The 25,263-nt window shown below is 46.6% G+C and overlaps 1 protein-coding gene across 8 annotated transcripts in view; it reads left to right on the top strand.

Moving 5' to 3' along the window:
• Positions 1–25,263, top strand: part of ATRX (P-loop containing nucleoside triphosphate hydrolases superfamily protein) — a 172,871-nt gene that overhangs the window by 67,348 nt on the left and 80,260 nt on the right. For all 8 annotated transcript variants that reach the window (XR_015188194.1, XR_015188195.1, XM_086512848.1 and 5 more), the window contains 2 exons: positions 12,204–12,323; positions 12,767–12,933. Coding sequence is in view for 6 of the 8 variants with exons in the window: in XM_086512848.1 (XP_086368974.1) it covers positions 12,204–12,323; positions 12,767–12,933 (287 nt within the window). In the remaining 2 variants the exon portion in view is untranslated. The remainder of the gene's footprint in view (positions 1–12,203; positions 12,324–12,766; positions 12,934–25,263) is intronic.

Raw genomic sequence — 25,263 nt, 5'->3', positions numbered from 1 at the left:
ACCCTTGGAACCTGTTAGAAGTCCATCAACCTCATCACCCATACCTCCACATACGGCATCACCCATTCCTCCCTCCGGTTCCACATCTTCCAGATCACCTTCTCCAGTGAAGCTCTCTCCTATTCTGCTATAGCAGGCTACAGAGCAACAGGTTTAGCAAGGGGCCATGGAGCCATTGGCTAGCGTTTTGGCTAAGGTAAACATCAAGTTCCCTACATTCAAAGGTCTCTCTTCAGAAGATGCTGACGACCATGCAAGGAGGTTTGTATCTCTTTGTAGGGGTCGTGGTCTTAACAGGGAAGATGCTTATTTGGTACTCTTTCCATCCACCTTGGATGGCTTAGCAGACAAATGGTACAGCCAGTTTGCAGAGAACCATTTTGCAACCTGGGTAGTCTTAAGTCAACAGTTCTGTGCAGCTTTCAGGTCCGGTGACTACCAGGAGAAGGTGTTGGATGAGTTAGCCAACATGGTGCTCCAGCCAGAGGAGACTTTTGCAGAACTTATGACGAAAACCAAGTCTCTGGTTGCCAAGCTTCCCGAGCAACCAGGTGAATTTATGGTTAAGAAGTGGGTAGAGAAGGTGCTCCCCAAAAGTTCTCAGCAAAAACTACGAGAGAGTCTCCGACCGGACGCCACTCTAGAAGAGTTCAGCGCAGCTGCTACGAGGATAGAGGGGGCTAGGAAGCTGTTCACCAACCCCCTCTGTGTTTTTGGAAAGTCCTTCTGATCCTTTAACTTCTTTACGCAGGGAACTGGAAGCCCTAAAGTTACAGCGAGCTCTTCAAGAGGAGAGGTCCTTCTCTCTTAGTCAAGAGAAGCCTCTACATCATGAGCTCAAGTGTCAAGTGTCAGCAAGAGACTAAGGCTACGGTTTGGTGTAGCTCATGCCGCTCTCCAGGGCACCCTCCATAAGAATGCCCCCTTCGGGTTTACTGCCACTTCTGTGAAAAATCTGGACATGAGGACAAGGATTGTTACTACCTCAAGGGATTGCGACAAATACAACAAAGTCTTGGTCCTTCTGTTCAGCAAGGGCCACCACTTGCATCCAACATGGTTTCTCCCTGTGGCCATCTACACCATATGCCACCTTTGCTGACATCCCCTCCTATGCAAGGTATGCAGAGCACTTTTCCCTCTCAGAGCTTTTATCATACCCATGCTCCCTCACCACCTCACAGCTTCTATGCCTCCACCTCCAACTGCATGGAGCAAGGACCACCTTGTCCTTCGACTCGTCCAGTGAATCGGCCCATTTTGTGCTACAGATGCGGGGAATATGGTCATTACCAAAGCAAATGCCCTCTGCCCGAAGGGTCTCCTCCCTGCCGTCATTGCCCTGATATGAAGGATCACTAGAGTAAGGATTGCCCTAAAATTCGTGCATCTACGGCTTCAAACCCAAGTCAAAGCCAGACTGAGTTTGCCTTTCCCAAGCTGAATTTGATAGCAGTTAGCACTGTTTCTCAGCCGTCCCCTTCTACCTACGTGGTTACCCCTCAAAATAAGCCGCCGCAGTTGGAAGAGGAGCCATCGGGCATCCTCACCTGGGCCCAGAGAGCCGCTCTCGGTCTTAGCATTCCATCAAGTTCAACTCCCCCACACATTCTCACACCAATGAATACCCTGCCTGCAGCTGTTAACACTAGAATGGTAACAGGACACTTTTATGTCCTTGGACACTTTTGTGTCCTGTTAAGTGACCATTTTGCTTGAATTATTTGAAGAGTATGAAAATGAATTTCTAGGTGCTATATATCCACAAAGTTGCCTTATGAGCTGAAAAAAACTTAGCATTTTTTTTTGAGTATCGATCTCACCATTAACCTTACTCTTGCACAACATTTTTGAACCTAAACTGTGTGAAAAAACGGGTCCTATTTTTGGCTTTTTTTCAATTTTTGGCAACTATACCACTCTAAACTTCATGTTTGTGAGGTTAAGATGGCTAGAGGTTAGGACTTCATAGTTCTCAACATGTTTTGATGCTTGTAGGGAGAGCTAAGTGTTAAAATTGAAAGTTATGACCAATTTACAAGAATTGCATAATCCTGTTTTTTGGCCAAAATTAATACTTTTATGATTTTTTTGGTGGCTTTCTTGATATCCAAATTCAATTTTGATTGTGTAAGTGTAATGTATAACATAAAGCTAATCTTCCTTGAGTTTTGGGGGACCTAATATGCTATATAGCATTGTATATGATGATGGTTGAGTTTTTTGATTGCTGAAGAATACGATACATTTTAGAGTAGCAAGTATAACTTTCTCAATATTGTTAGTTTTTTAGGCCAATTGTGTGTATTTTGTAGGTAGTGACCATATCTAATCATAGACTACAAACTTGGCTAGATATTGAGTAGTTTCTATGGGTTTATAGAGGTCATAATGCTAAACACAGTTTTTTCATGTTTGCTGTATTTAGCACTTTATCATTGCCCCCAAGGTTCCAATTGTAAGAGATCCATTATCCTTTTGACATGCTCCATGGCTCCTTTTGAATCTAGAGGCCCAAAGGGAACTAAGAAAACATGTATATAGTATCTATATTGAGCGTGACTATAGAAACTTTGATGATAGGTCCGCAGAATGGCAAAAATGCAACTTTTTTGTACCTATTTTTTTGCCCAAAAAAAAAGTAGTGAGGTAAAAGCAACCATATGTTTTGGTCACCAACCCATTGAAGTTAATGGGGCATTTTATCTCATGTCCTACAAAAATCTCCACTCTTATTTATATGCAATCAACCGTAAGAAATTGTTGTTTTGGGCAAAATGCAATGGTCCATCAACTTTGGAGGCTTGTAGTGACCAAGGGATGAGAAAAATTACAAGTTTCTCATTTTTTCCATATGTAGTAGTTATTGAACTATAAGCTCATGAAAGGATTTTTCAAAATGAGTGGATCTACTATGGTTTTGGAAATTTTTCCCAAAACCCTGAAAGGACACTTTTATGTCGTGTTAGGTTACCATTCTAGTGTTAACAAGCCATCCCCCAGTGCCATGAAAGAATCCAAATCTTTGCTCTCCGATATTGATGAAGCTTTCTTGGAAGCAGTTTCCGATCTGTAGAAGATCAAGATACCAAAGGAACAATAGGTAGAAAAAGAGAAGCTTACAACAGAGACAGTCTTGAAGAACACTTTCCAACAAGTGTCCCTTTATGACATGTTGCGGCTAGATGAAAATTTTAGAAGTGACACCCTTGCTGTTATTCAGTCACTTTGTCCTGATGCAGGTCCTATTGGCGGGCACCTCCCAGTGCGACCATCAGAGTCCTATATGATATCTAATCCCGCTGCTCCACTTACTGATTATAGAAGCCCTCGCCTTACAGTGTCCGTTTTAGGTTGGCAATTCTCAGGAGTGATAGTGGATGGTGGATCTGGCATCAACCTGATGCCCGAGTTCACTATGTTAGCTCTAGGTCTACAGCCTACTCGCCCTGCTCCCTTCACAGCTACATTGGCCGACCAGCGGACAGTCTACCCAGTGGGCATAGTGGAAATTGTGCCTCTGCAGGTACAAGACTTTACTTTTAACTTGGATTTTGTTGTGGTTCGTCTTCCCCAAGTTGAGGGCGGATTTCGTGTGCTCATTGGAAGACCATGGCTGCGACACACTAAAGCACTTCATGATTGGGGGAACGACGCAATGTGGTTTTGGATACATACTTCTGGCTCGTCGATGCAACCCATTCTCTTAGAAGGTGGTATGGATCCCGTGGTGCAACAAGTTTCTTTGTCAATGGAAACCAAACCTGAACAAGAACAACCTACTAGACCTGAAGGGTCAGATGATGATCTGCTCGAGTGGTTGGAGGCTACCAAATCTATGCCTTGTTATGGAGTCTCTATTCACTCTTGGCCTGAAGATGCATAGTCACTAAACCTAATGTGCTAGCTAAAGTGTTGAAGGTCACAGAAGATACTCATGATGCACTCTCGATGAAAGCCCTCTTGATGAAAGCCCTCTCGATGAAAGCCGTTGAATTTGAAAAGCCTATGAAAAAGTATATAAGCGAGAAGAAATCTCCACTACAGGAGTTCACCACCCCTCAAACATCAACCTCAACCTCTGTGGTGTCTGCTTCCCCGACCAGAACAAAGCTCTTCTCTGCGTCGTCTAGCAAACTTCCTTCAGAGAGCCCGTCCTGCAGGATGAATTCCAAGATCATGATAGCTGTCTTGCATGTGATGCTCATTATAGCTATAGCTGAGTGCTCTTTATTTGCCCCTATCTACCCTTCCTCTCCCCCTAGCCCTCAACCTCCCTCCCTCGCCCTACCCTCCCCTCGCACTCGCCCTAGTATAGCCCCTCGCCCTCGCCCTATCTTCCCCCTCTCCCTCGCCCTCGCCCTCGCCCTAACCCTCCCCCCATCACCCTTCGCCCTCGCCCTATCCTCCCCCTCCCCCTCCCCCTCGTCCTAGTCCACCCCCTCCCCTTCCCCTCGCCCTCCCCTCCCTACCCTACCCTACCCTCCCCAAACTCGTGCCCCTTCCCCTCCCCAACTCGCATAACACTTCCAAACTCGCCCCTTCCCTCCCCAAACTACTCCCTCCCCCCCCCAATTCGTCCCCCTTTTCCCCCTCCCCAACTCGCCCCCCCTCCCAATTCATCCACCTACTCCCTCTTCCTATTCGGCCTTTTCACCAAATCAGCCCCCTCCCAATTAGTCCCTTCCCAATTCAGCCCCTCCCAATTAGTCGCCTCCCAATTCAGCCCTCTCCCATCCAATTGGCCCTCTGCCCAATTAGTCCCTTCCCAATTCAGCCCCCTCCCAATTAGTCCCTCCCAATTCGGCCCTCAGTCCAATTAGTCCTTCCCAATTCAGCCCTCTGCCCAATTAGTCCCTTCCAATTCAGCCCCACCCAATTAGTCCCTTCCCAATTCAGCCCCCTCCCAATTCAGCCTTCCCAAATGCGCCCCTCCCATCCCAATTGGCCCTCTGCCCAATTAGTCCCTTCCCAATTCATCCCCCTCCCAATTCGTCCCCCTCTTTCCCTCCCAATCCAGCCCTCTCCCAAATTCCCCCTCCCAACCCAAATGGCCCTCTGCCCAATTAGTCCCTTCCCAATTCAACCCCCTCCCAAATTCGACCCACCCTCCCAATTCATTCCCCTCTTTCCCTTCCAAATTCGCCCCTCCCAACCCCAATTGGCCCTTTGCCCAATTAGTCCCTTCCCAATTTAGCCCTCTCCCAAATTCGCCCCTCCCAACCCCAATTGGCCCTCTGCCCAATTAGTCCCTTCCCAATTCAGCCCTCTCCCAAATTCTCCCTTCCCAACCCCAATTGCCCCTCTGCCCAATTAGTCCCTTCCCAATTCAGCCCCCTCCCAATTCGTCCCCCTCTTTCCCTCCCAATTCACCCCTGAACTGTCATCATCTTTGCATAAGAATCCGCCATCCTGTGTTCGAGTAGAGAAACCTCCTCCTCCAAGTGTTGAATTCTCTTGCTAGCAGCAATCATTTCTTGCATGGTTGGGCCTAGCACCTGCTTCAAAAAAGATGTACTATGCGGTAGCTACTGGTTTTATTTCCTAGTTTTTCAGTATTTCCTCTCACCGAGACGGTGAGCGGTCTCAGGCTATAGTGTCACTTTCACAGGACACTCAGTTAGTACAGTTGGTTCAGTTTGGTTCACACTCGATGGACTCTTTGGGCTGGGCAGTGACACGTGGCAGGATACGGACGGTGGTCTAGTGGACATCGTGGCCAGGTCACCACCACCACTCACTTTGGAGATTGGCTTAGGTGGCTAACATTTATGGGCCGTTGGTGGATCATCTTCTGGATATATGGTCCAACGTTGTCGTCTGGAATATAGAGTCTAGACACACAACACTTCTTCACTCTCCCTGCACATCTGAGCCTCGACACCCCGATTGTATCTGAGAGTCTTGGGCTGGAGCTGAGTGTGCTGCCATGCCAGAGTCTGTATCAGTGCTTTGAGATAGTCGAGTCATTTGTGTGGTCTACTGTTGCTGTTGCTGTTGTGTCTTTGAGCGTGGTTGTCTATCGTTTCCTGTTTCCAGTCAGTTTTGAGTGAGATTGTCACGCACATTGCACTGAGGAGCACCCACTGTAGAGAGCACGACACACTATCTGCGCTACACAGTGATGGGTCACCTCTTGAAACTGTGGAACATTTTACCATTGTGACTAATTCCGTACTTGGACATGGCATGCGGCATCATCAACTGTTCACAATTGTTTCTTGAAACTAGTAGTATAAGGTCTTTCATTGAGATGGCCAATTTGTACAGTTAGAAACATACTTATTTTTTTTTCCAAGAAAAAGATCCTTCTATTAGTTAATGAAACTGCCCATAGGGCTGCAACCACCTCTACAAGAGAGGGCTACAACAATCATGAGGGGGAGACTGTCCCAATGAAAAAAAACAGCATATGTACAATGAGGCTAAATCAAGAGATAGGAGGAGGGAAAAGCCACACAAGTGGACGGTAGTACACCTTGGACCATGGTGAAGAAAGGCCTAGGGCGCCAAAGTCGAAGGAAAGCCTCTCTACTCTCCCGCATGCGGTTGGAGCTGCCCTGGAGTCTCTTGAACTGTCCTCTGAGAGTATGGATCAGCTCTAGCCAAAGATCCCGAAATGTCTTTGCTGGTGGTACAGGGCGAACCTCGAAGATGTGGAAGCAGCGGGCCCGCCAGATGAACCATAGTGTCAGGCCGCAAATGAGCTCCCAACACTCCTCTCTCACTGCACCACTCCTGTGGAGTAAGCTCTGTAGCAGGCTGGAGTGTAGGTTGACCCTCCTGCATCACTATCATCCTGCTGGTGAAGGATAGCTCAAACTGAAGTGCCGGGCCCATGAGAATGGACCAAGCAGCTGCCCCCCAAGTGTACTGCCGAGCAGTGGAAAGAGCTGGCATCAGCCGAAGAACACGAAGCCAAACCTGCTGTGCCAAAGGACAGTCCCAAAGACAGCGGCGTTGACTCTCCATAAGATGGTCACAAGCTGCGCATGCTGCTGAGAGACCACTATGTATTAGCCAGCTCCCAACTGCTATAGCTCGATGTGCAACTAGCCATTGGAACAAAGTGACTCGCCTCGCCTGTCTGGAGTCCCACAACCTCTCCCAAAAGGCTGACAAGAACTCAGCTGTGAGACCTCCTCCTGCCAATGAGGTGTTGTAGCAGGACGAGGCTCTCTCAGTGCTACCAGTATGTGATGTCCAAGTTGAACAATGTACTGAAAGAAAGGGACACCTGGATGGTGTGATGAGGAGAAAGGGTCCCTCCAAAACCACTCTCCAGGATCCCACTGCACTCATTCCAGTGGACAACTCTCCCAAGCCCACAACCTCCATTGGCCAGTCCCAAGAGCTGTTGGGTCGGGATCTATGACACAAGTTCTCCCGCAGAGGCCCACAACTCGGATCCTCTGAAAACAGCACTTTGCCACCTGTGGGGCCTCTACTGAAACTCGGTGTAAGCGTCCCTCACCTTGTAGCTCGAAAAACAGGGAAGATACAATCTCTGAGCAAGCCCGAACTGAGATGAGAACCTCTAGTCGCATGAAGGCCCCCATCCATCTAGGCGTTGCTGACTCAAGAGGTGTGAGCCACTTAGCTGGTACTGCCTCTGTGATGTCCTGACACATGCACCTGCACCCCTCTCATGCCCTGTAGCTGGATGCCCTGAAACTTTTCTGATAAGCCTGAGAAGTGTAGCCAGTCACCTAAAGTGCGTGCTGGACCCTGTGCCATGGGACCCCAAGAAACATGAGGCCTACTACCAACCAAGTGGTCTCTCTGAGTGCGAACCATGGGGTTTCAAAGAAGGGGCTGTCTTAGGCGCTCGCCCGTGCAAGTAGGTTGAGGCTTGCTCCAGGCCTCTCCGCAGCTGCTCCCAGGATCGGAGCAGCCTCATAGTGAAGCGGTCCTCCAGTCTCCTGCTCAAGCCAACTCTACACATCTTTGTGAAAATCCATCTGGTTGAAGGTCTCCCGGGGCCTCCAGCAGCCTGAGGCACTCTAATACTAAGCCGTTGAAGCAAAAACTCCTTCCGGGGCTGCTCCCTTGGAAGAAGTCCTTTGAGGACAAACTTGCTTAGAAGGGTTCTACTATGTTGTGCTGGGTCTATGATCCCGAACCCTCCATGAGACAAGGAAGAATGATGACCTCCCATGCCACTTTGGCCCGGGCTATTTGAGTTTCACGCCATGACCAAAGGAAGTTCCTGATTAGCCTCTCTACCTGGCTGATACAAGAACTCAAAAAGATCCAACAAGAAGTGATGTACCATATAGTAGCCAACAACACCTGGTTGGCCACTACAACTCTGCCTGCCAGAGAAAGTCGTGCGGAGCTCCAATGTAACAACTTCCTCCTGATGGACAGTAGGAGGAATGCAATCTGCTACTCAAGAGACAAGTCCAAGCCAACTTGACAGCCCAAGTATCGAACAACGGTCCTTGAGGAAATGCATCTGAAACCCTCACCTGGCAGCCAATCAGACGTAGGAGCACTACCAACCGAGAAAGCCACTGTCTTTCTCGAGTTGATCAGTGCGCCTGATGCACAACAAAAGGTCTCAAGAGCCTGCTCACAACTGTGAAAGTTGGCCTCTTGGCCATCCAAGTACAAGGCCGAGTCGTCTGCAAACTCAGCATCCAGTAGCTCATCTCCCCGAATAGGGAGCGCTAAGCCACGTAAACCAACCTGTTGTGAAACCAAAAACCTGCTCATCGCCTCAACATAGAACAGAAAGAGGAAGGGGGCAAGAAGGCAACCCTGTTTGACCGAACGTGTGAGCATGAAAACATCTCCTCTACCTCCTGTCAAAAGTACCTAATTGTGTGCCCGTCTGTACAAAGCTGACACACCTCTGATCCAAGCATCTGAGAAGCCCATCCTACGTAGAGTGCCCTCCAAGAAGTCCCAATCAACTCTATCGTAGGCCTTCTCAAAATAACAGAGACGCACGAGGGCAGAAGCCTTCAAAAAAGTAAAGATGTTGTCAAGGATACTACGCTCCTTGACAAGACCTGTTTGTGTCCCATGTATAATGCTCTCTAGAAGTGGCTGAATCCTCAAACTCAGAGCCTTGGTAAGAATTTTGTAGGATAAGTTGAGGATGGTGATGGCCGCCACTGTCGAATCTCATCCAAGGAACCACCCTTCTTGGGAATGAGGTAAATCAGGTCCTCACTCATGTTGTCAGGCACCTCTCCTGTCTGCAGGATGTACTGAAAAGTGCTGCAGAGATCTGAGCCAAGCAAGTCCCAGTACTCCAAGAAAAGGCTGGGAGTCAAACCATCCTCACCTGGATAGCTACCACGGGGAAGTGCTCTAGGGGCCCCGTGTAGCTCCTTTACCGTGGAAGTGCTCTAGGGGCCCCGTGTAGCTCCTCTATATGAAGAGGTAGCTCAAGCCTCTGGCGCATCTCCTCAGTCACAAGACAAGGCATCTGTGCCCACACCTGCTCTCTGCATGCATGGTGACACTCTAATTGCGGCTCTGTAGATAGTAGGTCTTGGTAAAAGTCAGTAGCAACTGCACGCATGTCCTCTGGCTCTGAAGGAAATGACCCATCGGGCCTCCTCAAGTGGTTGACCTTGGCATGCGTATGCCGGGGTCCCACTGTCTCAAAGAAAGCACTTGTCGCTCTGTCAATCGCGTGGATCCACTGAGATGCCTGTCGATGGAAAGCAAACTCATGGCGCCTCTCCTCTGTGCTGACGAGCTCTTGGTGAGCCTGCTGCAACTGCTTCTCCAACCAAGGACTGTCTGGATGCTGCTCCTGCATCCTTTGCAAGGAAGCAATGCCCCGCCGGAGACGCTGCTCCTCCTCTCTCGCTGCAGCTAGATGGGCGGAAGACTCCTGAAGAAAGAGTCGACTAAGTTGAGCAAGTGCCGGCCACTCTGTCAGCAAGAGAGTCTTGCATGTCTAAGCTCTCTGTCCAAAGAGCCATCACCCGCTCTCTGAGCGCAGAGTCCAGCAAGACCCTCTCAGGAATGTGTAGCATCGTGCCCCCCCTCCTTTGTCTATCTGTCACTGTGAGGATCACTCGTGCATGGTCAGAAAAGGAAGTCTCAGCCAGAATGCAAAGTGTCCCACCCAATCCACAAAAGTGGTCATACTGTAGAAGCGATCTATCCGAGATAGATTCACTCCTCCCACTCCGCGGTCCGAACGAGAGAAGGCCAAGCTGTCTGGGGGCCTCACAAAGCTAGAATGCTGCCACACATCTGAAACCCGCAGAGTCATACAAAACCTCTCCCAAGCTGCCAACTCAACTCCATGCACAGTAGTATGGCTACCTCCAATCCTGTCAGAGGGGTCCTCCAACATGTTGAAGTCACCCCCAATGCGAAAGAGACTGAACAATCTGAGACCAAAACTCTACACTTGCACTCGCCACATTGGGCGCATAGATGTTGAGGAAGCCCACGAGGCAACCCTGAACTTGCATAGTGATCCACTGGGCCCTGGCCTCCCACAAGGCATCGTTGAAGCTCCCGACGCAGTCGGCCCCTCTGACATTGAAACTGGGGCCCACCTAATCCCTACACGTTCCATGAGACGATCCTCATGGGGAGCAAGAGAGAACTGATGCAGCAGCATCGGCTAACCGTGCTATCTTCGAGGCAGGCTTGGATGGGGAGTAATCCGCATCCGAACGTCCTCGAGATAGGCGTGATTGCAAAAAGTGTCTAGCCCAAGCCCAAGTAGAATGAGCCGTGCGCAAAGCAACCTTCTTTGTCTAGGAGTCCTCGTGTATGTGTACATAACATGGCGGGCTCTACGTGTCAGCAAAGAAGTGAACCACAATGTGTGTACATCTTGCTGAGTCTGGAGGTGTCACAGAAAACTTGGCCAACAGCCACCGAGTCTGAACCAAGTTTGTAACCCCTAGGTCTCCCATGTGATGAGAGAACTCTAGGGCCTGTGCTTGTAGCCACTCCAACACTGAGTCAAGTCCACGCAGACTGTTGCACAGGGAAAAAGAAAAGTCAATCGCCTAGTCCAAGGCCTCTTTGCCCCTAGCTGCAAGGAACAGTACATGCACTCTGAAGCAAGCTGCCTCAAGGTCTGATGAGGGGTCGCCTAGAAACCGTGCAAAGTTGTAGGCAAAGAAATCCCAAGGACGACGTATGTCGAAGCTCGTCAGAGCACGAGGAACTGTTGCAAAGGGGGACGTGTGCACCAGAAGAGGTGGGTCGCAAGAAAGGCTGTCCCTCTCTCGCCAAGTGACTCGTGGCAAAAGCGCTGCCAAGAGATCTCCTAGCAGTCAAGGAAGGTCTTGCCCCCTGGGACGGCTGCTAGGATGGAGCGGGAGGAGATGTGGAAGCAGGGGGGCTCGAGGGAGAAGGGGGAGAAAAGGGGCGAGGGGGAGCGGTAGAGGGAGGAGGGTGAGATGGAGAGGCAGAGGGAGAAGGTGGAGGGGGAGGTAGAGAAGAGGGGAACTCGGGGGGAGGAGGGGCTGTCGAGGGTGAGGCTGAGGTGGAGGCTAGAGCAGGGACCTCGTCTGTTGAAGAGGATCGAATCGGTTCCCTGAGGGAACCCACTGCTCCTGGGCAGGAGCTTGGGGACCACTCTGAGTGCCAGGCTGACGCGGTGGCCCCTGTCGACGTCGACCATGAACCTACTGCCAACCCTCGTCCGCTTGAGCCCCAGGCTCGGAGGGTGGCTCTGCTTGCGTACTCTGTGACTCTGTCTGCTGCTGTTGGCCAGCCCTTGAAGGCTGGGGCTGGGCCTGTGGTGTAGGTCGGGGTCTCCTCCGAGGACAGGCCTTCGCAAGATGACCCATTTGTCGACAAATGAAACACTGATTTGGGAAGCCCGAATACTCCACGCTCTGTCGGAACCAACCCCCACTCACCTGAGGAAGTAGGATGACCTTTGGGAGAGTGTGGGTGTCCCAAACCAGAACACGTACTGAGGGGATGCCGGCCGCCTTGGCAGTTACAGAGGCTGCCGTGGAGTCATGGGTAGATAAGAAGGAGAGTGAGATATTCTGGTTTGGTGGTGTGCTGCGTGCTGATGGTGATTAGATTCTCATGATCAAAAAGGAGAGGGAGAGATCTTCTGGGTTCTTGGTGTGCTGACGGTGGTTAGATTCTCAAACTTCTCAAAAGGGTGTGGATGTTAATTTCCTCAAGGTTTTTAGGAGTTTTTTAACTTTATTTTTATCTGACTTATTTGTTAATAAAAAAACGACTGGATGCAGATAGAAGGTGTGCAGTTTATGTGGGAGAACTGCATTGAGTCCATCAAGAAAGTTAAGGCAGGAGATCCAGGGAACGGTTGTATAGTGGCTCACAGTATGGGCCTTGGGAAGACATTGCAGGTATTTGTTTAGCTCTGATTCATGTTTCTCATTTTTTTCTTCAAAGTGAAGCAACATTCTATCCATGGAATCACGACTGGGAAAAATGCTTGGGGCTCCGGCCTTCTATAACAGTCCTTTGATATGGTTAAAATGACTAAATTGGACTTGCTTGTTTTGTTCCTCGTGTTCTTCGACCAAATCAAAACATTAAGCGGGCCTACAGTCAGGTTTTCTGTTCAAGCCAGGAGCTCTGTGAAATAAGTGCTCTTCATGCATGAAGTTGTGCTCACTGTACTGCTGTTTGTGTGCAAAATGTTTCTTTACTAATTAAGGCTTTCCATAGAGGAAGAGGTGCAATAGTAATACATAGATTTGCTAAAAAGTTTCTGATTAATATATTTTGAAGCATCATATTTTAAGCTACAGAAAGGTTTTTTCGATTTGATTTTTTTGTAAAGCAGGTTATTGCATTCCTGTACACTGTTTTGAAAAGAAAAGATCTTGGACTGAGGACAGCGTTGATCGTAACTCCAGTCAATGTTCTTCACAATTGGCCCGATGAGTTTGAGAAATGGAAGCCAGCGGAAAGGAAGAGTCTACGCGTTTATGTGTTAGATGAAACCAGCAGGTATCTATATATGCTTGTGTAGCCTTAGAAACGTTAGTCTGTTAGGCTACTTTTTCTTAAACTATTGAATGCAAGTCTTGTGGGAGAATTTCGTCACTGTTTACCGGGTTTGTTTCGAATCCTGAGCTCAAAGCTTGCGGGGGTACAAAAGCAAGTTCAAATCGAGCACTAAAGAAAAAGTCACTTGCTGGTCTTCTTACTGTCTATTTGCGGGCTGTTTCTATCATTGGACATTTTGCCCTTGCTTTAGCCTGACCTGCCCTAGCATACCACCACATTGACTTCACCTCTTTTTTTAGTTTTGTCTTGGACATCCTTTGGGCTAAAGGCTTTTTGAGCATCCTTAGCGGTCTTTTTATACACATATACAACCACTTTTTGAGCCAAAATAAAAGAGAGAAATAAACTGTTATATTAAATGTCTTCAAAAGGCCAAAATGACCTATGAGATCAAAAGCTACATCCTAATAGAATCTGATACTCTCTCTGGAAAGCTATGAAAATAGGAAAAGAACAGAAATCTAAAGGCTAGGTATGTCATAAAACGTCATATGTCATGATGGGTTAGTAAACATGGTGAACAGGGTAGGGGAGATGAGGGCTAGAGATTATTATATACATCAGCACATCAATACACGGGAAGAGTGGGGGAACAGGGGGTAGAGGCTCAAGGTGTATGATAGCGAGATCAAGCATTGGTCTAGGTCGTAGGGTGTCAATGTCCTCCATGTTGAGAGCGTCGAAGAAAGTGCCCACAAAAGATCGATACTCTTTGAAAATCCTATCCATCATTCGATTGAATGTTGTTGGAGCATTCGTAAGTCCAAAAGGCATAACCAAATATTCATACAAACCAAAGGTTGTCCGGAATGTTGTCTTGTAAACATCCCTTGAGCAATTCGGATCCGATGATATCCACTCTTCAGATCAATTCTGATAAACAAGAGCATCCCCGTTGTTTGTCGAGAATATCATCGATCCTTGGAATAGGGAATCTATCCTTGGAATAGGAATCTGTCCTTAATGGTGATTTTGTTGAGAGCTCTATAGTCAATTCACATCCTCCAAGATCCGTCTTTCTTTAATACTAGCAATACCGGAGAGCAGAAAGGTAAAGTGCTAGGTTGGATGAGACCCTTTCTAGAAGTTCTTTTACTTGGTTCATTATTTCTTCATTTTGGGCTCAGCTAACTCAGTTAGGTGGCCGGTTTGGTGGTGTACTTTTGGGAATCAAATCAGTCGTATGGTCCTCAGGACGAGGTGGAGGTAACTCGCCTGGTAGGCCTTCAGAGAAACGATCAGCCTTTGTGTGCGAAAATTCTTGTCGTTCCTTTCCCAATTCTGACATATTTGATAGTTGTTCATCATTCAGTTCTTTCAAGAAGATCGAGTAAACAAAGAGACTCGAATTCATTAAAATGGCCAAAGCCGATACAAGTGGGACGGACTTGCCCTTCAATTTTACGTCAAGGACAATTTCTTGGCCCTTCTCATTCTTCAAAGTCGCTTTCCTGGCCCTATAATCGACCACTGCACTGTTCTTGTGGAACCAAGGGATTCCTAGGAGGACGTCACACCCTTCCAAAGGCATGATGTAAAAGTCCTTGTGCCCTAAATACCCTTGACAATGCAAATGAAGTTTGCCAATAACATGTGTAATGGCAACATTCCGTCCGGGTGCCACTAGAACAGCTCCTGCTTGTGGCCCCATTCTGCTTGTGACCCATGTAACAAACTTGGACATGCCAAGTCAAGATTTTACCACGACACAACAGAGATTCACTTCAAAATAGTTCACATAGACGACACGGCCCGGCGTAGTTACGTGCCAAAAACAGAGCCCCTTAAAGCTTCAAACTCAAAAGCAGTAATTTCCAAAAGCAATCGGTCTTTCAAATCTTGCAAAAGGCAATGAGCGTAATTTCCGAAAATCCATACGGCTGTCAGCGCAAAAAGAGGAACGTTCGTACTGCTGTCGGTACGGCCTGCCACGTCAGCATGCCAACGCGTTTTCCGACGGGATTTCCGTTGGCTGCCACGTGCCCTCGATTAAGCCTGCAAAATAGACAGAGGCCATAAACTGTCTTTTTAGACACTGATTGTTAGTACCGATGCACTAGACACAACACATCTAGCACTTGTACAAATCCACAGTCACATGATCGGACATCACATGACATCACTTGACATCACATGACAAATCACATACAAATTCATTTCAAATCTCAGATCATGATTAATCGGCAACGTATTTAGTAATCGCATCTAGATCCAATCGGGACCTCACAGATACCCGATTAACTAAGTCTTATTGCAATCATGTCTATAGAGATTTATGAGGTCGAAATGCTACAGTCATTTCCTCTTTCAATTCTTGCACTCAAACAAGTAAAGTACAAATCAATCATTTTCATTTTCATTTTCGGAAATTCAAGTTCATAAAGCCATACAGCAGAATATTGTCAGCCCATCAGTATCCCTGAAACCCAAAGGGACATCAGGGACTCTATTCAAAATCGGGGTAATCCTTTGATAAAGGAACGGAGTGACTTCCCTCTTGTGCAAGCCCGCTGCACTAGATTCAACCATGCTGAAATTGGGGTTCTATCGGAGTAGACTATGCTAAACCGAATGCTTCAAGGTAAAGTTCCAAAATCTGAGGAGTATCTGCTAGGTACTCCTCTTCCATCCACTTTGCATCCAATGAAGGATAGTTCTTGAATTTAACCAAGAACCGCCTAATCACTTTACCTTTGATCTTTCTATTCTTGTGCGCCAATATCTGTTTTGAAACGAGTATCTCCTCGCTTTCCTCCACTTTGGGTTGCTCATTTGGCTCCCCATCATCGGGCGCATCGCCTTTAAAAGTCTACAATAGAATTACATGAAATGCATTGTGAATCTTTCAAGTATCGGGCAGCTTCAATCTAAAGGAGACATCATTTATCTTTTCTTTTATCTAAAAAGGGCCATAGTATCTCATGCCAAGCTTTGGAAAAAGACGCTCCTTTCGCTTTTGCTTTCTTAGGCGTGCCTTCTCAAAACTTAAGAGCACCCAATCGTCTTCCTTTAATTTCAAATCGCGATGGTTTCCATCTGTTGCCTTCTTGTGTCTTTTCTGAGATTTCGTTAAAGCCTCTTGGACCTTGGCAAAAGCAGTGCCCAAGGTTCTCGTGTATTGGTCGGCTTCAAAAATCTTATCTTTCGTGCTAAGGAAGGTTGAAACCTTCGGAGCACCTTCAATGATCTCAAATGGCGCCTTCCCTGTTGAAGAGTGGATTGTGTTATTGTAGGCAAATTATTTTTTTCCCATTGAGTCTTCTGATCAGAAATGTAAGACTTGAATAAATCCAGTACGATTGAATTTGCAATCTTAGATTGCCCATCTATCTGCGGGTGGAAAGATGACGAGAACTGCAACCATGTGCCAATGTTCTCCCAAATAGCCTTCCAAAACAAACTCGTGACTTGAGGATCTTTGTCAGAGACAATTGTCTCATGCATGCCATGTAATTTGAAAATCCGTGCAATGAACAATCTCGCTAAATGATCCGGCTTGACTGTTTTCTTCATTGGAATGAAGTGAGCTTGCTTGCTAAATCTGTCGATGAAAGTCCAAATGCCATCATGCCCACTTTGTGTCTTCAGGAGATCAAAAATGAAATCCATAGCAATAATTTCCCCCGGGGGGGGGGGGGGGGGGGGGGGGGGGGGGGGGGGTGGAATGGGTAAAGGCTGTAACAATTTCTGTGCTTTATGCTTGTCAAACTTGACCTTTTGGCATACCAAGCAACTGCGTACAAAGTTGTCCACATCCTTCTTGAGTCTCGGCCAAAAGAAGTAACGCTCCATACCTTTCAAGGTGGTGTCAATGCCGCGGTGACCCATAATAGGTGGACAATGGCACTATCAAAACCTTTTGTCACAACACGGGCACCACGTGCCAATAGAAAAGAATAGATTGAATAGACTTTTAGCACTTGAATAACAACTGAAGTGAAAGAGAGAGACGACACGCGACATGGAGTGGCGGAATTTTACTCCAGAGAGTATGGCCCCAAACCTTGGCGCCCTTTTCAGTATTTCCTTATATTGCATCAACACAGTTCAAGCCGGAACTCCACGCTCTGCACCTTCTCCAGGAAGCATGCAAGAGAATGAGCCCTTAGCACATATTTAAAGGCCCTTGGCCTATGAAAAGCAGTTTACACGAAAAGCCTTCAAACTCAAAAGCTTCCGGTCCAAAAGCAATGTCAAAAAGCTGTCAGCGTAAATCACGGAATTCCGTACAGCAGTTAGCGCAAAACGCGGAAATCCGTACAGCATGCCACGTCATCATGTCAGCGCAATTTCCGGAATTTTCGTACAACTGCCACGGCATTAGTTGCTACGCAATTCTTTCTAGGTGTGTGTGGGTCTTGCTTTATTTTAATCCTTTATGTCACTTGGGGCCCCATCGAACAAGGTCCTCATAAGTTGTTAGGACTTCTTCTTCTATTACTTGTTCTTCTTAGGGTTTAGGCCCTCGGCCGGCATCTGCAAGTTGGCTTCATTATTCAGGGTTTTGACACGTCAGCAATTTGTGACACCTTTTCCCTCAATGGCTGTGTAACGCACAACATCGTTTTCTACATCAAGTAGCCATCCCGTATGGAATATCCCGCTGTAACAGACTTGGACACTCCAAGTCAAGAATCAATCACAACAGCACCAAATAACCACTTCAAAACAATTCAAAGATCACAATAGATTTGCACTGGCACAGGACATCGCATGACATTCAACATTCATTCGGATCTTAGACCATGATTTATCGGCAATGTAGCTAGCAATCGCTTCTAGATCCAATCGGGACCTCATCCATGTTCGATTGACTAACCCCTATTGCAACCATGACTATTCGAGATCAATCAGACCAAAATCCTGCAGTCATTTCGTCTATCAGTTCCTGCACTTAAAAGAAGTCAAGAACAAATCAGTATCATGATCAGGAATTCCATTTCATAAAGTCATACAACAGAATATTGTCAGCTTTTAGTATCCTTGAAGCTCAAAGAGACATCAGTGACTCTAGTATCTAAATCAAGGCATTTGTTGACAAAGGAGCGGAGTGACGCCCCTCTTGTGCATCCCACTGCACCAGATCTCCGGCCAAGCTGAATTCTGGGTTCTATTTGGAGTAGACTATGCTAAACAAAAAGCATCGAGGTAAAGTTTCACAATCTGAGGAGTATCTGCTAGGTCCTCCTCCTCCATCCACTTCGCATCCTCTGCAGGATAGTTCTTGAACTTAACCAAGAACCGCCTTCGGACTTTACCTTTATTCTTCATATCCTTATGTGCCAAAATCTGTTCAGGAACAAGGATCTCCTCGTTTTCTTCCACTTCAGGTTGCTCATCAGGCTCCCCATCATCAGGCACATCACCCTTAAAAGGTTTCAAGAGACTCACATGAAATGCATTGTGAATCCTCCAAGTATCTGACAGTTTCAATTAGAAGGAGACATCGTTTATCTTTTCAGTGATCTGAAAAGGTCTGTAGTATCGCATACTAAGCTTTGAGAAAAGCCTCTCCTTTCGCTTTTTCTTTCTCAGGCGTGCCTTCTCAAAACGTAAGAGCACCCAATCATCCTCCTTCAATTTCAAATCGCGACGATGGCGATCCGCTGCCTTTTTTTGTCGTTCTTGAGACTTCTGCAAAGTCTCGTGAACCTTGGCAAAAGCCATATCCAAGTCTCACGTATATTTATCCACTTCAAAAATCTTATCTTTCGTGCTTAGGAAGGGTGGAACCTTCGCAGCACCTTCAACGATCTCAAATGGCGCCTTCCCCATTGAAGAGTGTATCGTGTTATTGTAGGCAAATTCCACCAAAGGTAAGTACTTTTCCCGTTGAGTCTTCTGATCTGAGATATAAGACTTCAATAAATCTAGAACCAGTGAATTTGCAATCTCAGATTGCACATCAGTCTGCGGGTGGAACAATGACGAGAACTGCAACTGCGTGCATATGTTCTCCCAAATTGCCTTCCAAAACAAACTCGTAAATCTGGGGTCTCTGTCGGAGAGAATCGTCTCAGGCATGCCATGTAATCTGAAGATCTGGGCCACAAACAGTCTCGCTAAGTGATCCGGCTTGATTGTTTTCTTCACTGGAATGAAATGAGTCTATTTGCTAAATCTGTCAAGAACAGTCCAGATACCATCGTGACCACTCTCTGTTCTCGGGAGATCAAAAATGAAATCAGTTGCAATACTTTCCCAGGGGCGCGTGGGTATGGGTAAAAATTGTAACAATCCCTGTGCCTTATGCCTGTCAAACTTGACCTTCTGGCATACTAAGCAACTGTGCACAAACTCTTCCACATCCTTTTTGAGTCTCGGCGAAAAGAAATATCTCTCTACCTCTTTCATGGTGGTAGCAATGCCGCGGTGACTCGTAAAAGGTGGATAGTGGCATTCAACGGCTGTCAACGGCTGTGTAACACACAACATGGTTTTTCTCATCAAGTAGCCATCCCGAATGGAATATCCCGCTACTGTCTCCCCATCCCGTATCGGTGTGAAAAATCTGTATTTGTGGCATAGTGGTCGACCATATCCTCGAAGCTCCTATGATGTATCGCGGAAATTGCCGGAACCAACGGCTTCCAAGACAAAGCATCTGCCACCACATTCTTCTGTCCCTGCACATGGACAATCTGGAAGTGAAACTGTGACAAGATGTTTGCCCACCGCATCTGCTTTTCCGAAAGCTGCTCAGTGACAAGAAGTAGCGCAAACTCTGATGGTCTATAAAGACGGTAAAATCCGCTCCGAGTAGGAAATGCCGCCACTGAGTGAGAGTATGGATAACCGCCAAAAGCTCTTTCTCATAAATCTGTGCTGTCATCTCCAGCCTTGAGAACAATCGGCTCTCGTAAGCAATGACATGGCCTTCTTGCATTAAGACGGCACCCAGACTACGACCACAAGCATCACAATATACTTCAAATGACTTCGGCAAGTCCGACAAAGTCAAAACTGGTCCTGTAGTCAATTTCTCTTTCAATGTTTGAAAGGCAGTCACCTCTGTGGGTCCCCACGAGAAAGGGATTCCTTTCTATGTCAAGATATGCAGAGGGGAAGCAACCTCTGCAAACTTTTGAATGAATCGCCTGTAGTACGAACACTGTCCCAAGAAGCTTCTAACTTCATGGACATTCTTTAAATCGGGCCAATCACGTATAGTCTCTATCTTGGCTGGATCCATTTGCACTCCTGCTGCTGAGACAATGTGTCCCAAAAAGTGTATCTCTGGTAGGAAAAATTCACTTTTCTTTGCATTAATCATTAACTTGTGATCTCGTAATGCTTGAAAGACCTAAAGCAGATGATCTCTGTGTTCTGCCTCATTCTTGGAGAAAACAATGATGTCGTTAAAGAAAGTGCCAACAAATAGCCTGTACTCTTGAAAAATCCTGTCCATCATGCGATTAAATGTCGCAGGAGCATTGGTTAAACCAAAAGGCATCACCAAAAACTCAAATAATCCAAAAGTCGTCCGAAAAGCTGTCTTGTAGACGTCTCTCGGCGCGATCCTGATCTAATGATATCCACTCTTTAAGTCAATCCTGCTAAAGCACGAGGATCCCTGTAACCTGTCGAGTATATCATCGATCCTAGGAATCGAAAATCTGTTCTTGATGGTGATTTTGTTGAGAGCTCTATAATCGATGCACATTCTCCAAGATCCGTCTTTCTTCAAAACCAACAACAATGGAGAGCAATACGGTGAAGTACTAGGCTGGACAAGACCCTTTTCCAAGAGGTCTTTCACTTGGTTCATAATCTCTTCATTCTGTGCTCGGCTCACACGGTAAGGTGGCGGGTTCGGTGGTGTGCTTCCAGGTATCAGATCAATGGTATGATCTTCAGGACGAGCAGGTGGTAAGTCGCGTGGTAGGGCTTCTGAGAAGCAATTGGCGTGAGAGTGGAGAAAATCTTGGCGTTCTTTATCAAGTTTAGACATATTTGTCCTATCCTAATCGCTCAATTCTTTCAGAAAGATCGAATAGACAAACATACTGGATTTCATTAATTCTGAAATGGCCGAAGCCGATACAATAGGGATAGACTCGCCCTTCAGTTTAATATCAAGTACAATGGTTCTGCCCTTCTCTGTAGTCAAAGTCGCTTTCCTCGCCCGATAGTTGACCACGACGTTGTTCTTGTGGTACCAGGGAATCCCTAAGAGAACATCACAACCCTCCAAAGGAATTATGAAGAAGTCCTCATGCCCCAAATACCCCTGACAATGCAACCGAAGTTTGCTAATGACAGGTGTAATGGCTACGTCCCTGCCGGGTGCCGCTAGAACTGCCTCTACAAGTGGTCCCATCCGATCCGGAGCGATCTCGAGCCGCGCCGCCAATTCCGGTGAATGAAGTTGGCCTTGGCTCCTCCATCAAAGAAGATCAAGGCCTCTTGATCTATCACTTTGCCCCAAGCTCGGCAAAGTTCGGTACTCTCGTCCATGGTATTGGTACCCACACAATTTGGAACGAGTCCTGTTTTCATCTTTCCTTTTCTGCCATGTTCCTCAGCTGCTCTCGAACTCTCAGGCCTGTCGTCGTCCTTATCATTTTGTTCTTTCTGTGCCTTTGTAGGGCACTTCGCGGAGAGATGCCCATGTTCCCCGCATCCAAAGCACTTCCCCTCCTTGATGAAGCGAGCTCGCTCCTTAGGAGTAAGCTTGGGTCGTGCAATTTTTTCTCTGGGTTGCTCTTTTCCTTTGTACTTTCATTCCCAGAAGTCTGTTCGGCTCGTTGTGTCATGGCCTCATCTGTGGGGTAGGTCAGAGTGCCAGAGTGAATGGCAAAGCCCCGCTTCGCATGACTCATCAACTCGTGAATAGAAGCTGACTTTTGCTCCAAGCAGTGATCTCGGATCTCTGTAGGTAGACCCAAGGTGAACCGCTCAATCTGTTCTCTGAACGAGATCTTCTTGAATGAAGAGGCGGGTAGAAAAGAGCTCCAGAATCTCTCACAGTAAGCATTTATTGTATCTTTCTTGGTTATCCGAAGATGGTTCCAAGCAGCTTGTAGATCGCATTCATACTCTTGCGTCAACCAAGAAGAAATAAAAAGCTTCTTAAATTTCAGCCATTTAACTGGCGCAGTCTTGTTTAAAAGAAGCGTGGACCACCAAGTTCGAGCATTCCTCTTAAAGTAAGAGGCAGCTCTCCGAATCTTGGAGTGCTCTGGGTAGCGTCCTCCCGCAAAAGCGATCTCAAACTGCTGTATAAAAGACAAAGCCTTCGAAGCATCTGAGTATCCTGAAAAAGTATCAAATTTGATCGAGTGTCCACCTTCCTTAAACTCTCGGACTTTCTTGCTTTTGTCTTCTAGAAAGTCATACTGGTTGGCTTTATAAAAATTCTTCTTGTTCGCATAAAAGTTTCCGTCATCGCAGTCTGAACTGTCTGTAGACGAGTCCTCAGTAGAACTGTCAGTCACTGGGCGAGATTTAGACTTCTTTGCCTTTTTCTTGCCCTTCCCGAAGCGTTGTTTCTTGCTTCTCTTTTTGCCTTTTCTGGCTTCTTTGCTCGAATCTGAAGAGCTAGAAGAACTGTCAAAAGAAGAAGAACTGGGTACTCCTTCAAAGTGAACACGCTTGTTTTCTTTGCTTTGTCAAATGTGGACTCACGACCCAAGTAACCCGGGAAGTTAGTGCCTTTCTTCTGCTTTTTGCTGTGCTTTTTGGCTTTCTTTTGCACGTCAAAAAGCTGAGCAATCCTTGCATCAACCACCTCTTCTAATTCCTTCTCTGAATATTTCTTGTGAGCAGAAGGTTTCTTGAGAGCAGGTTTCGGGGGTGGTGTTGTGGTTTTCTGCCACTGCTCGTGCACTCAAAAGAAGTCTCGCTTATATATTTTGTAAATTTTGGATCCTTCGCAAAATTGAGCATCATCTTTGTTGCATCACGGATCAATTGACGACGCTCCATCTCTCGTCGCTCCGCCTGAGTAGGCCGAGGCGGGCCATACTCTGTGTCGCAATCTTCGTTGTGATCCCTGCCCGCATCTCCAGATGCAAAGGGAGTCGACTGATCCTTGCGTGAAGCCATAGGTGCCGCTGAAAAAAATTTGGGGATCGGATTTCCCGCAGAAGAGAAATCGGCCGTGCTCTCATACCACCGTAACAGACTTGGACACTCCAAGTCAAGAATCAATCACAACACCACCAAATAACCACTTCAAATCAATTCACAGATCACAATAGATTTGCACTGGCCCGGCGGAGTTCTGTGCCTAGAGATATTGGCCCCAAAGACTGGCGCCCCTTTCGGTATTTCTTTATGTATTAAATCAATGTCAAAGTACAAGAGAGCGGTTAGGGTTTCACTCTCAGACTCTGTGTCTAGATGCTCTGCAGAGTGAGCCCTAAATCGCCAATTTAAAGATTACAAGGGATGCTCCAAAAGCAGAGCCCCAAAAGCTTTAAAACAAAAGCAAAAATTCTCTCTCTTTCGCAAGAGAGTAAAAATAAAGCAAATCCATTCTGTCTCTCACAAACCCCAAATTGCGTGGCTAAAAAGCTTTCAATTTGCGTCGCTGGGGCTTTATTTCCGTACGGTGACACGTCAGCATCACAGGGCAATTTCCGGTAATTCTGCTTTTCTGCTGCTAGGGTTAGGGTTAGGGTTAGGACAGGTTTTAGGGTTAGGGTTAGGGTTAGGGTTAGGGTTTCTGGCAGATTTTAGGGTTTGCAGGTTTTAGGGTTAGGGTTTGCAAAATTAGGGTTTTCAGCAGCAATCAGGGTTAGGGTTTCCCGCATGCTCTCGGGCAGACACGTCATCACTTTGTGACATCCCGCTACTACCTCCCCATTCTGTATTCGAGTGAATATATTCAAAAAATCCGGATCTGTAGCGTACTGATGAACCATGTCCTCGAAGCTTCTTGATGAATCGCGGAAATAGCCAAGACTAGCGGCTTCCGAGACAAAGCATCTGCCACCAAGTTCTTCTGTCCTTGAACATGGACAATCTGGAAGTGAAAATGTGACAAGATGTTTGCCCACCGCATATGCTTTTCTGAAAGCTACTTCTGTGACAAAACTCTGATGATCAGTGAAGACCGTAAAATCGGCTCCGAGTAGGTAATGTCGCCACTAAGAGCATGGATAACCGCCAAAAGCTCTTTCTCAGAAATTTGTGCTGTCAATTCCGGCCTTGAAAACAATTGGCTCTCATAGGCAATGACATGGCCTTCTTGCATTAAGACACTCCCTGACTACGACCCAAGCATCACAATATACTTCGAATGACTTTTGCAAATCCGGCAAAGTCAATATTGGTCCAGTAGTCAATTTCTCTTTCAATGTCTGAAAGGCAGTCACCTCTGTGGGTCCCCACGAGAAAGGGACTCCTTTCTTTGTTTGAATGTGCAAAGGGGAAGCTACCTCTTCAAACTTTTGAATGAATCGCCGGTAGTAAGAACACAAGCCCAAAAAGCTTCCAACTTCATGAACATTCTTCAAATCGGGCCAATCACGTATAGTCTCAATCTTGGCCGGGTCCATCTGTACCCCTTCTGTTCAAACGATGTGTCCGATAAAGTGTATCTCCGGCAAGAAAAGTTCACTCTTTTTAGCATTGATAACTAACTTGTGATCTCGCAATTCCTGAAAGACCTATAGCAGATGGTGTGTAACATACTTGGACACTCGAAGTCAAGAATCAATCGCGACAGCACCAAATAACCACTTCAAAACAATTCACAGATCATAATAGATTTGCACTGGTCCGGCGTAGTTCCGTGCCTAGAGATATTGGCCCCAAAGACTGACGCCCCTTTCGGTATTTCTTTTTATATTAATCAGATCAATGTACAAGATAGTGGCTAAGGTTTCACTCTCAGACTCTGCGTCCAGATGCTTTGAGAAGTGAGACCCTCACCACTTATTTAAAGGTTACAAGGGATGCCCAAAAGCAGAGCCCCAAAAGCTTTCCAGTTAAAAGCATAAGAGCTCAAAAGCTCTTCTCTCTCAAGCTCCTCTCTTTTTTTATTAAAAAAAAAAGCATTCTCTTCCTTTCTCTTGCGTAGAGTAGAAAGCAAGATTCGCGTCGCTCATCATTACAATTTTTTTTTCCTTTTTAATAAAGCCACCGCGATTTCCGGAAATTAGGGTTTGTGGCAGAAATTAGGGTTTGCAGGTTTTTTTAGGGTTTTTGGCAGAAATTAGGGTTTCTGCTGTCCGCCACGTCATCACTTTGTGACATATCCCCCTCTTGAAAGCAATGTAATCGATCGCGATTACGCCTGCAATACCGACAAAAGCCATAAAC

Source organism: Adiantum capillus-veneris, chromosome 5 (genome assembly GCF_014529385.1).
Source record: "Adiantum capillus-veneris isolate H3 chromosome 5, ASM1452938v2, whole genome shotgun sequence".
Taxonomy (NCBI): domain Eukaryota; kingdom Viridiplantae; phylum Streptophyta; class Polypodiopsida; order Polypodiales; family Pteridaceae; genus Adiantum; species Adiantum capillus-veneris.
Note: the sequence above shows the minus strand (reverse complement) of the source record. Positions and strands in the feature narration are given on the sequence as shown.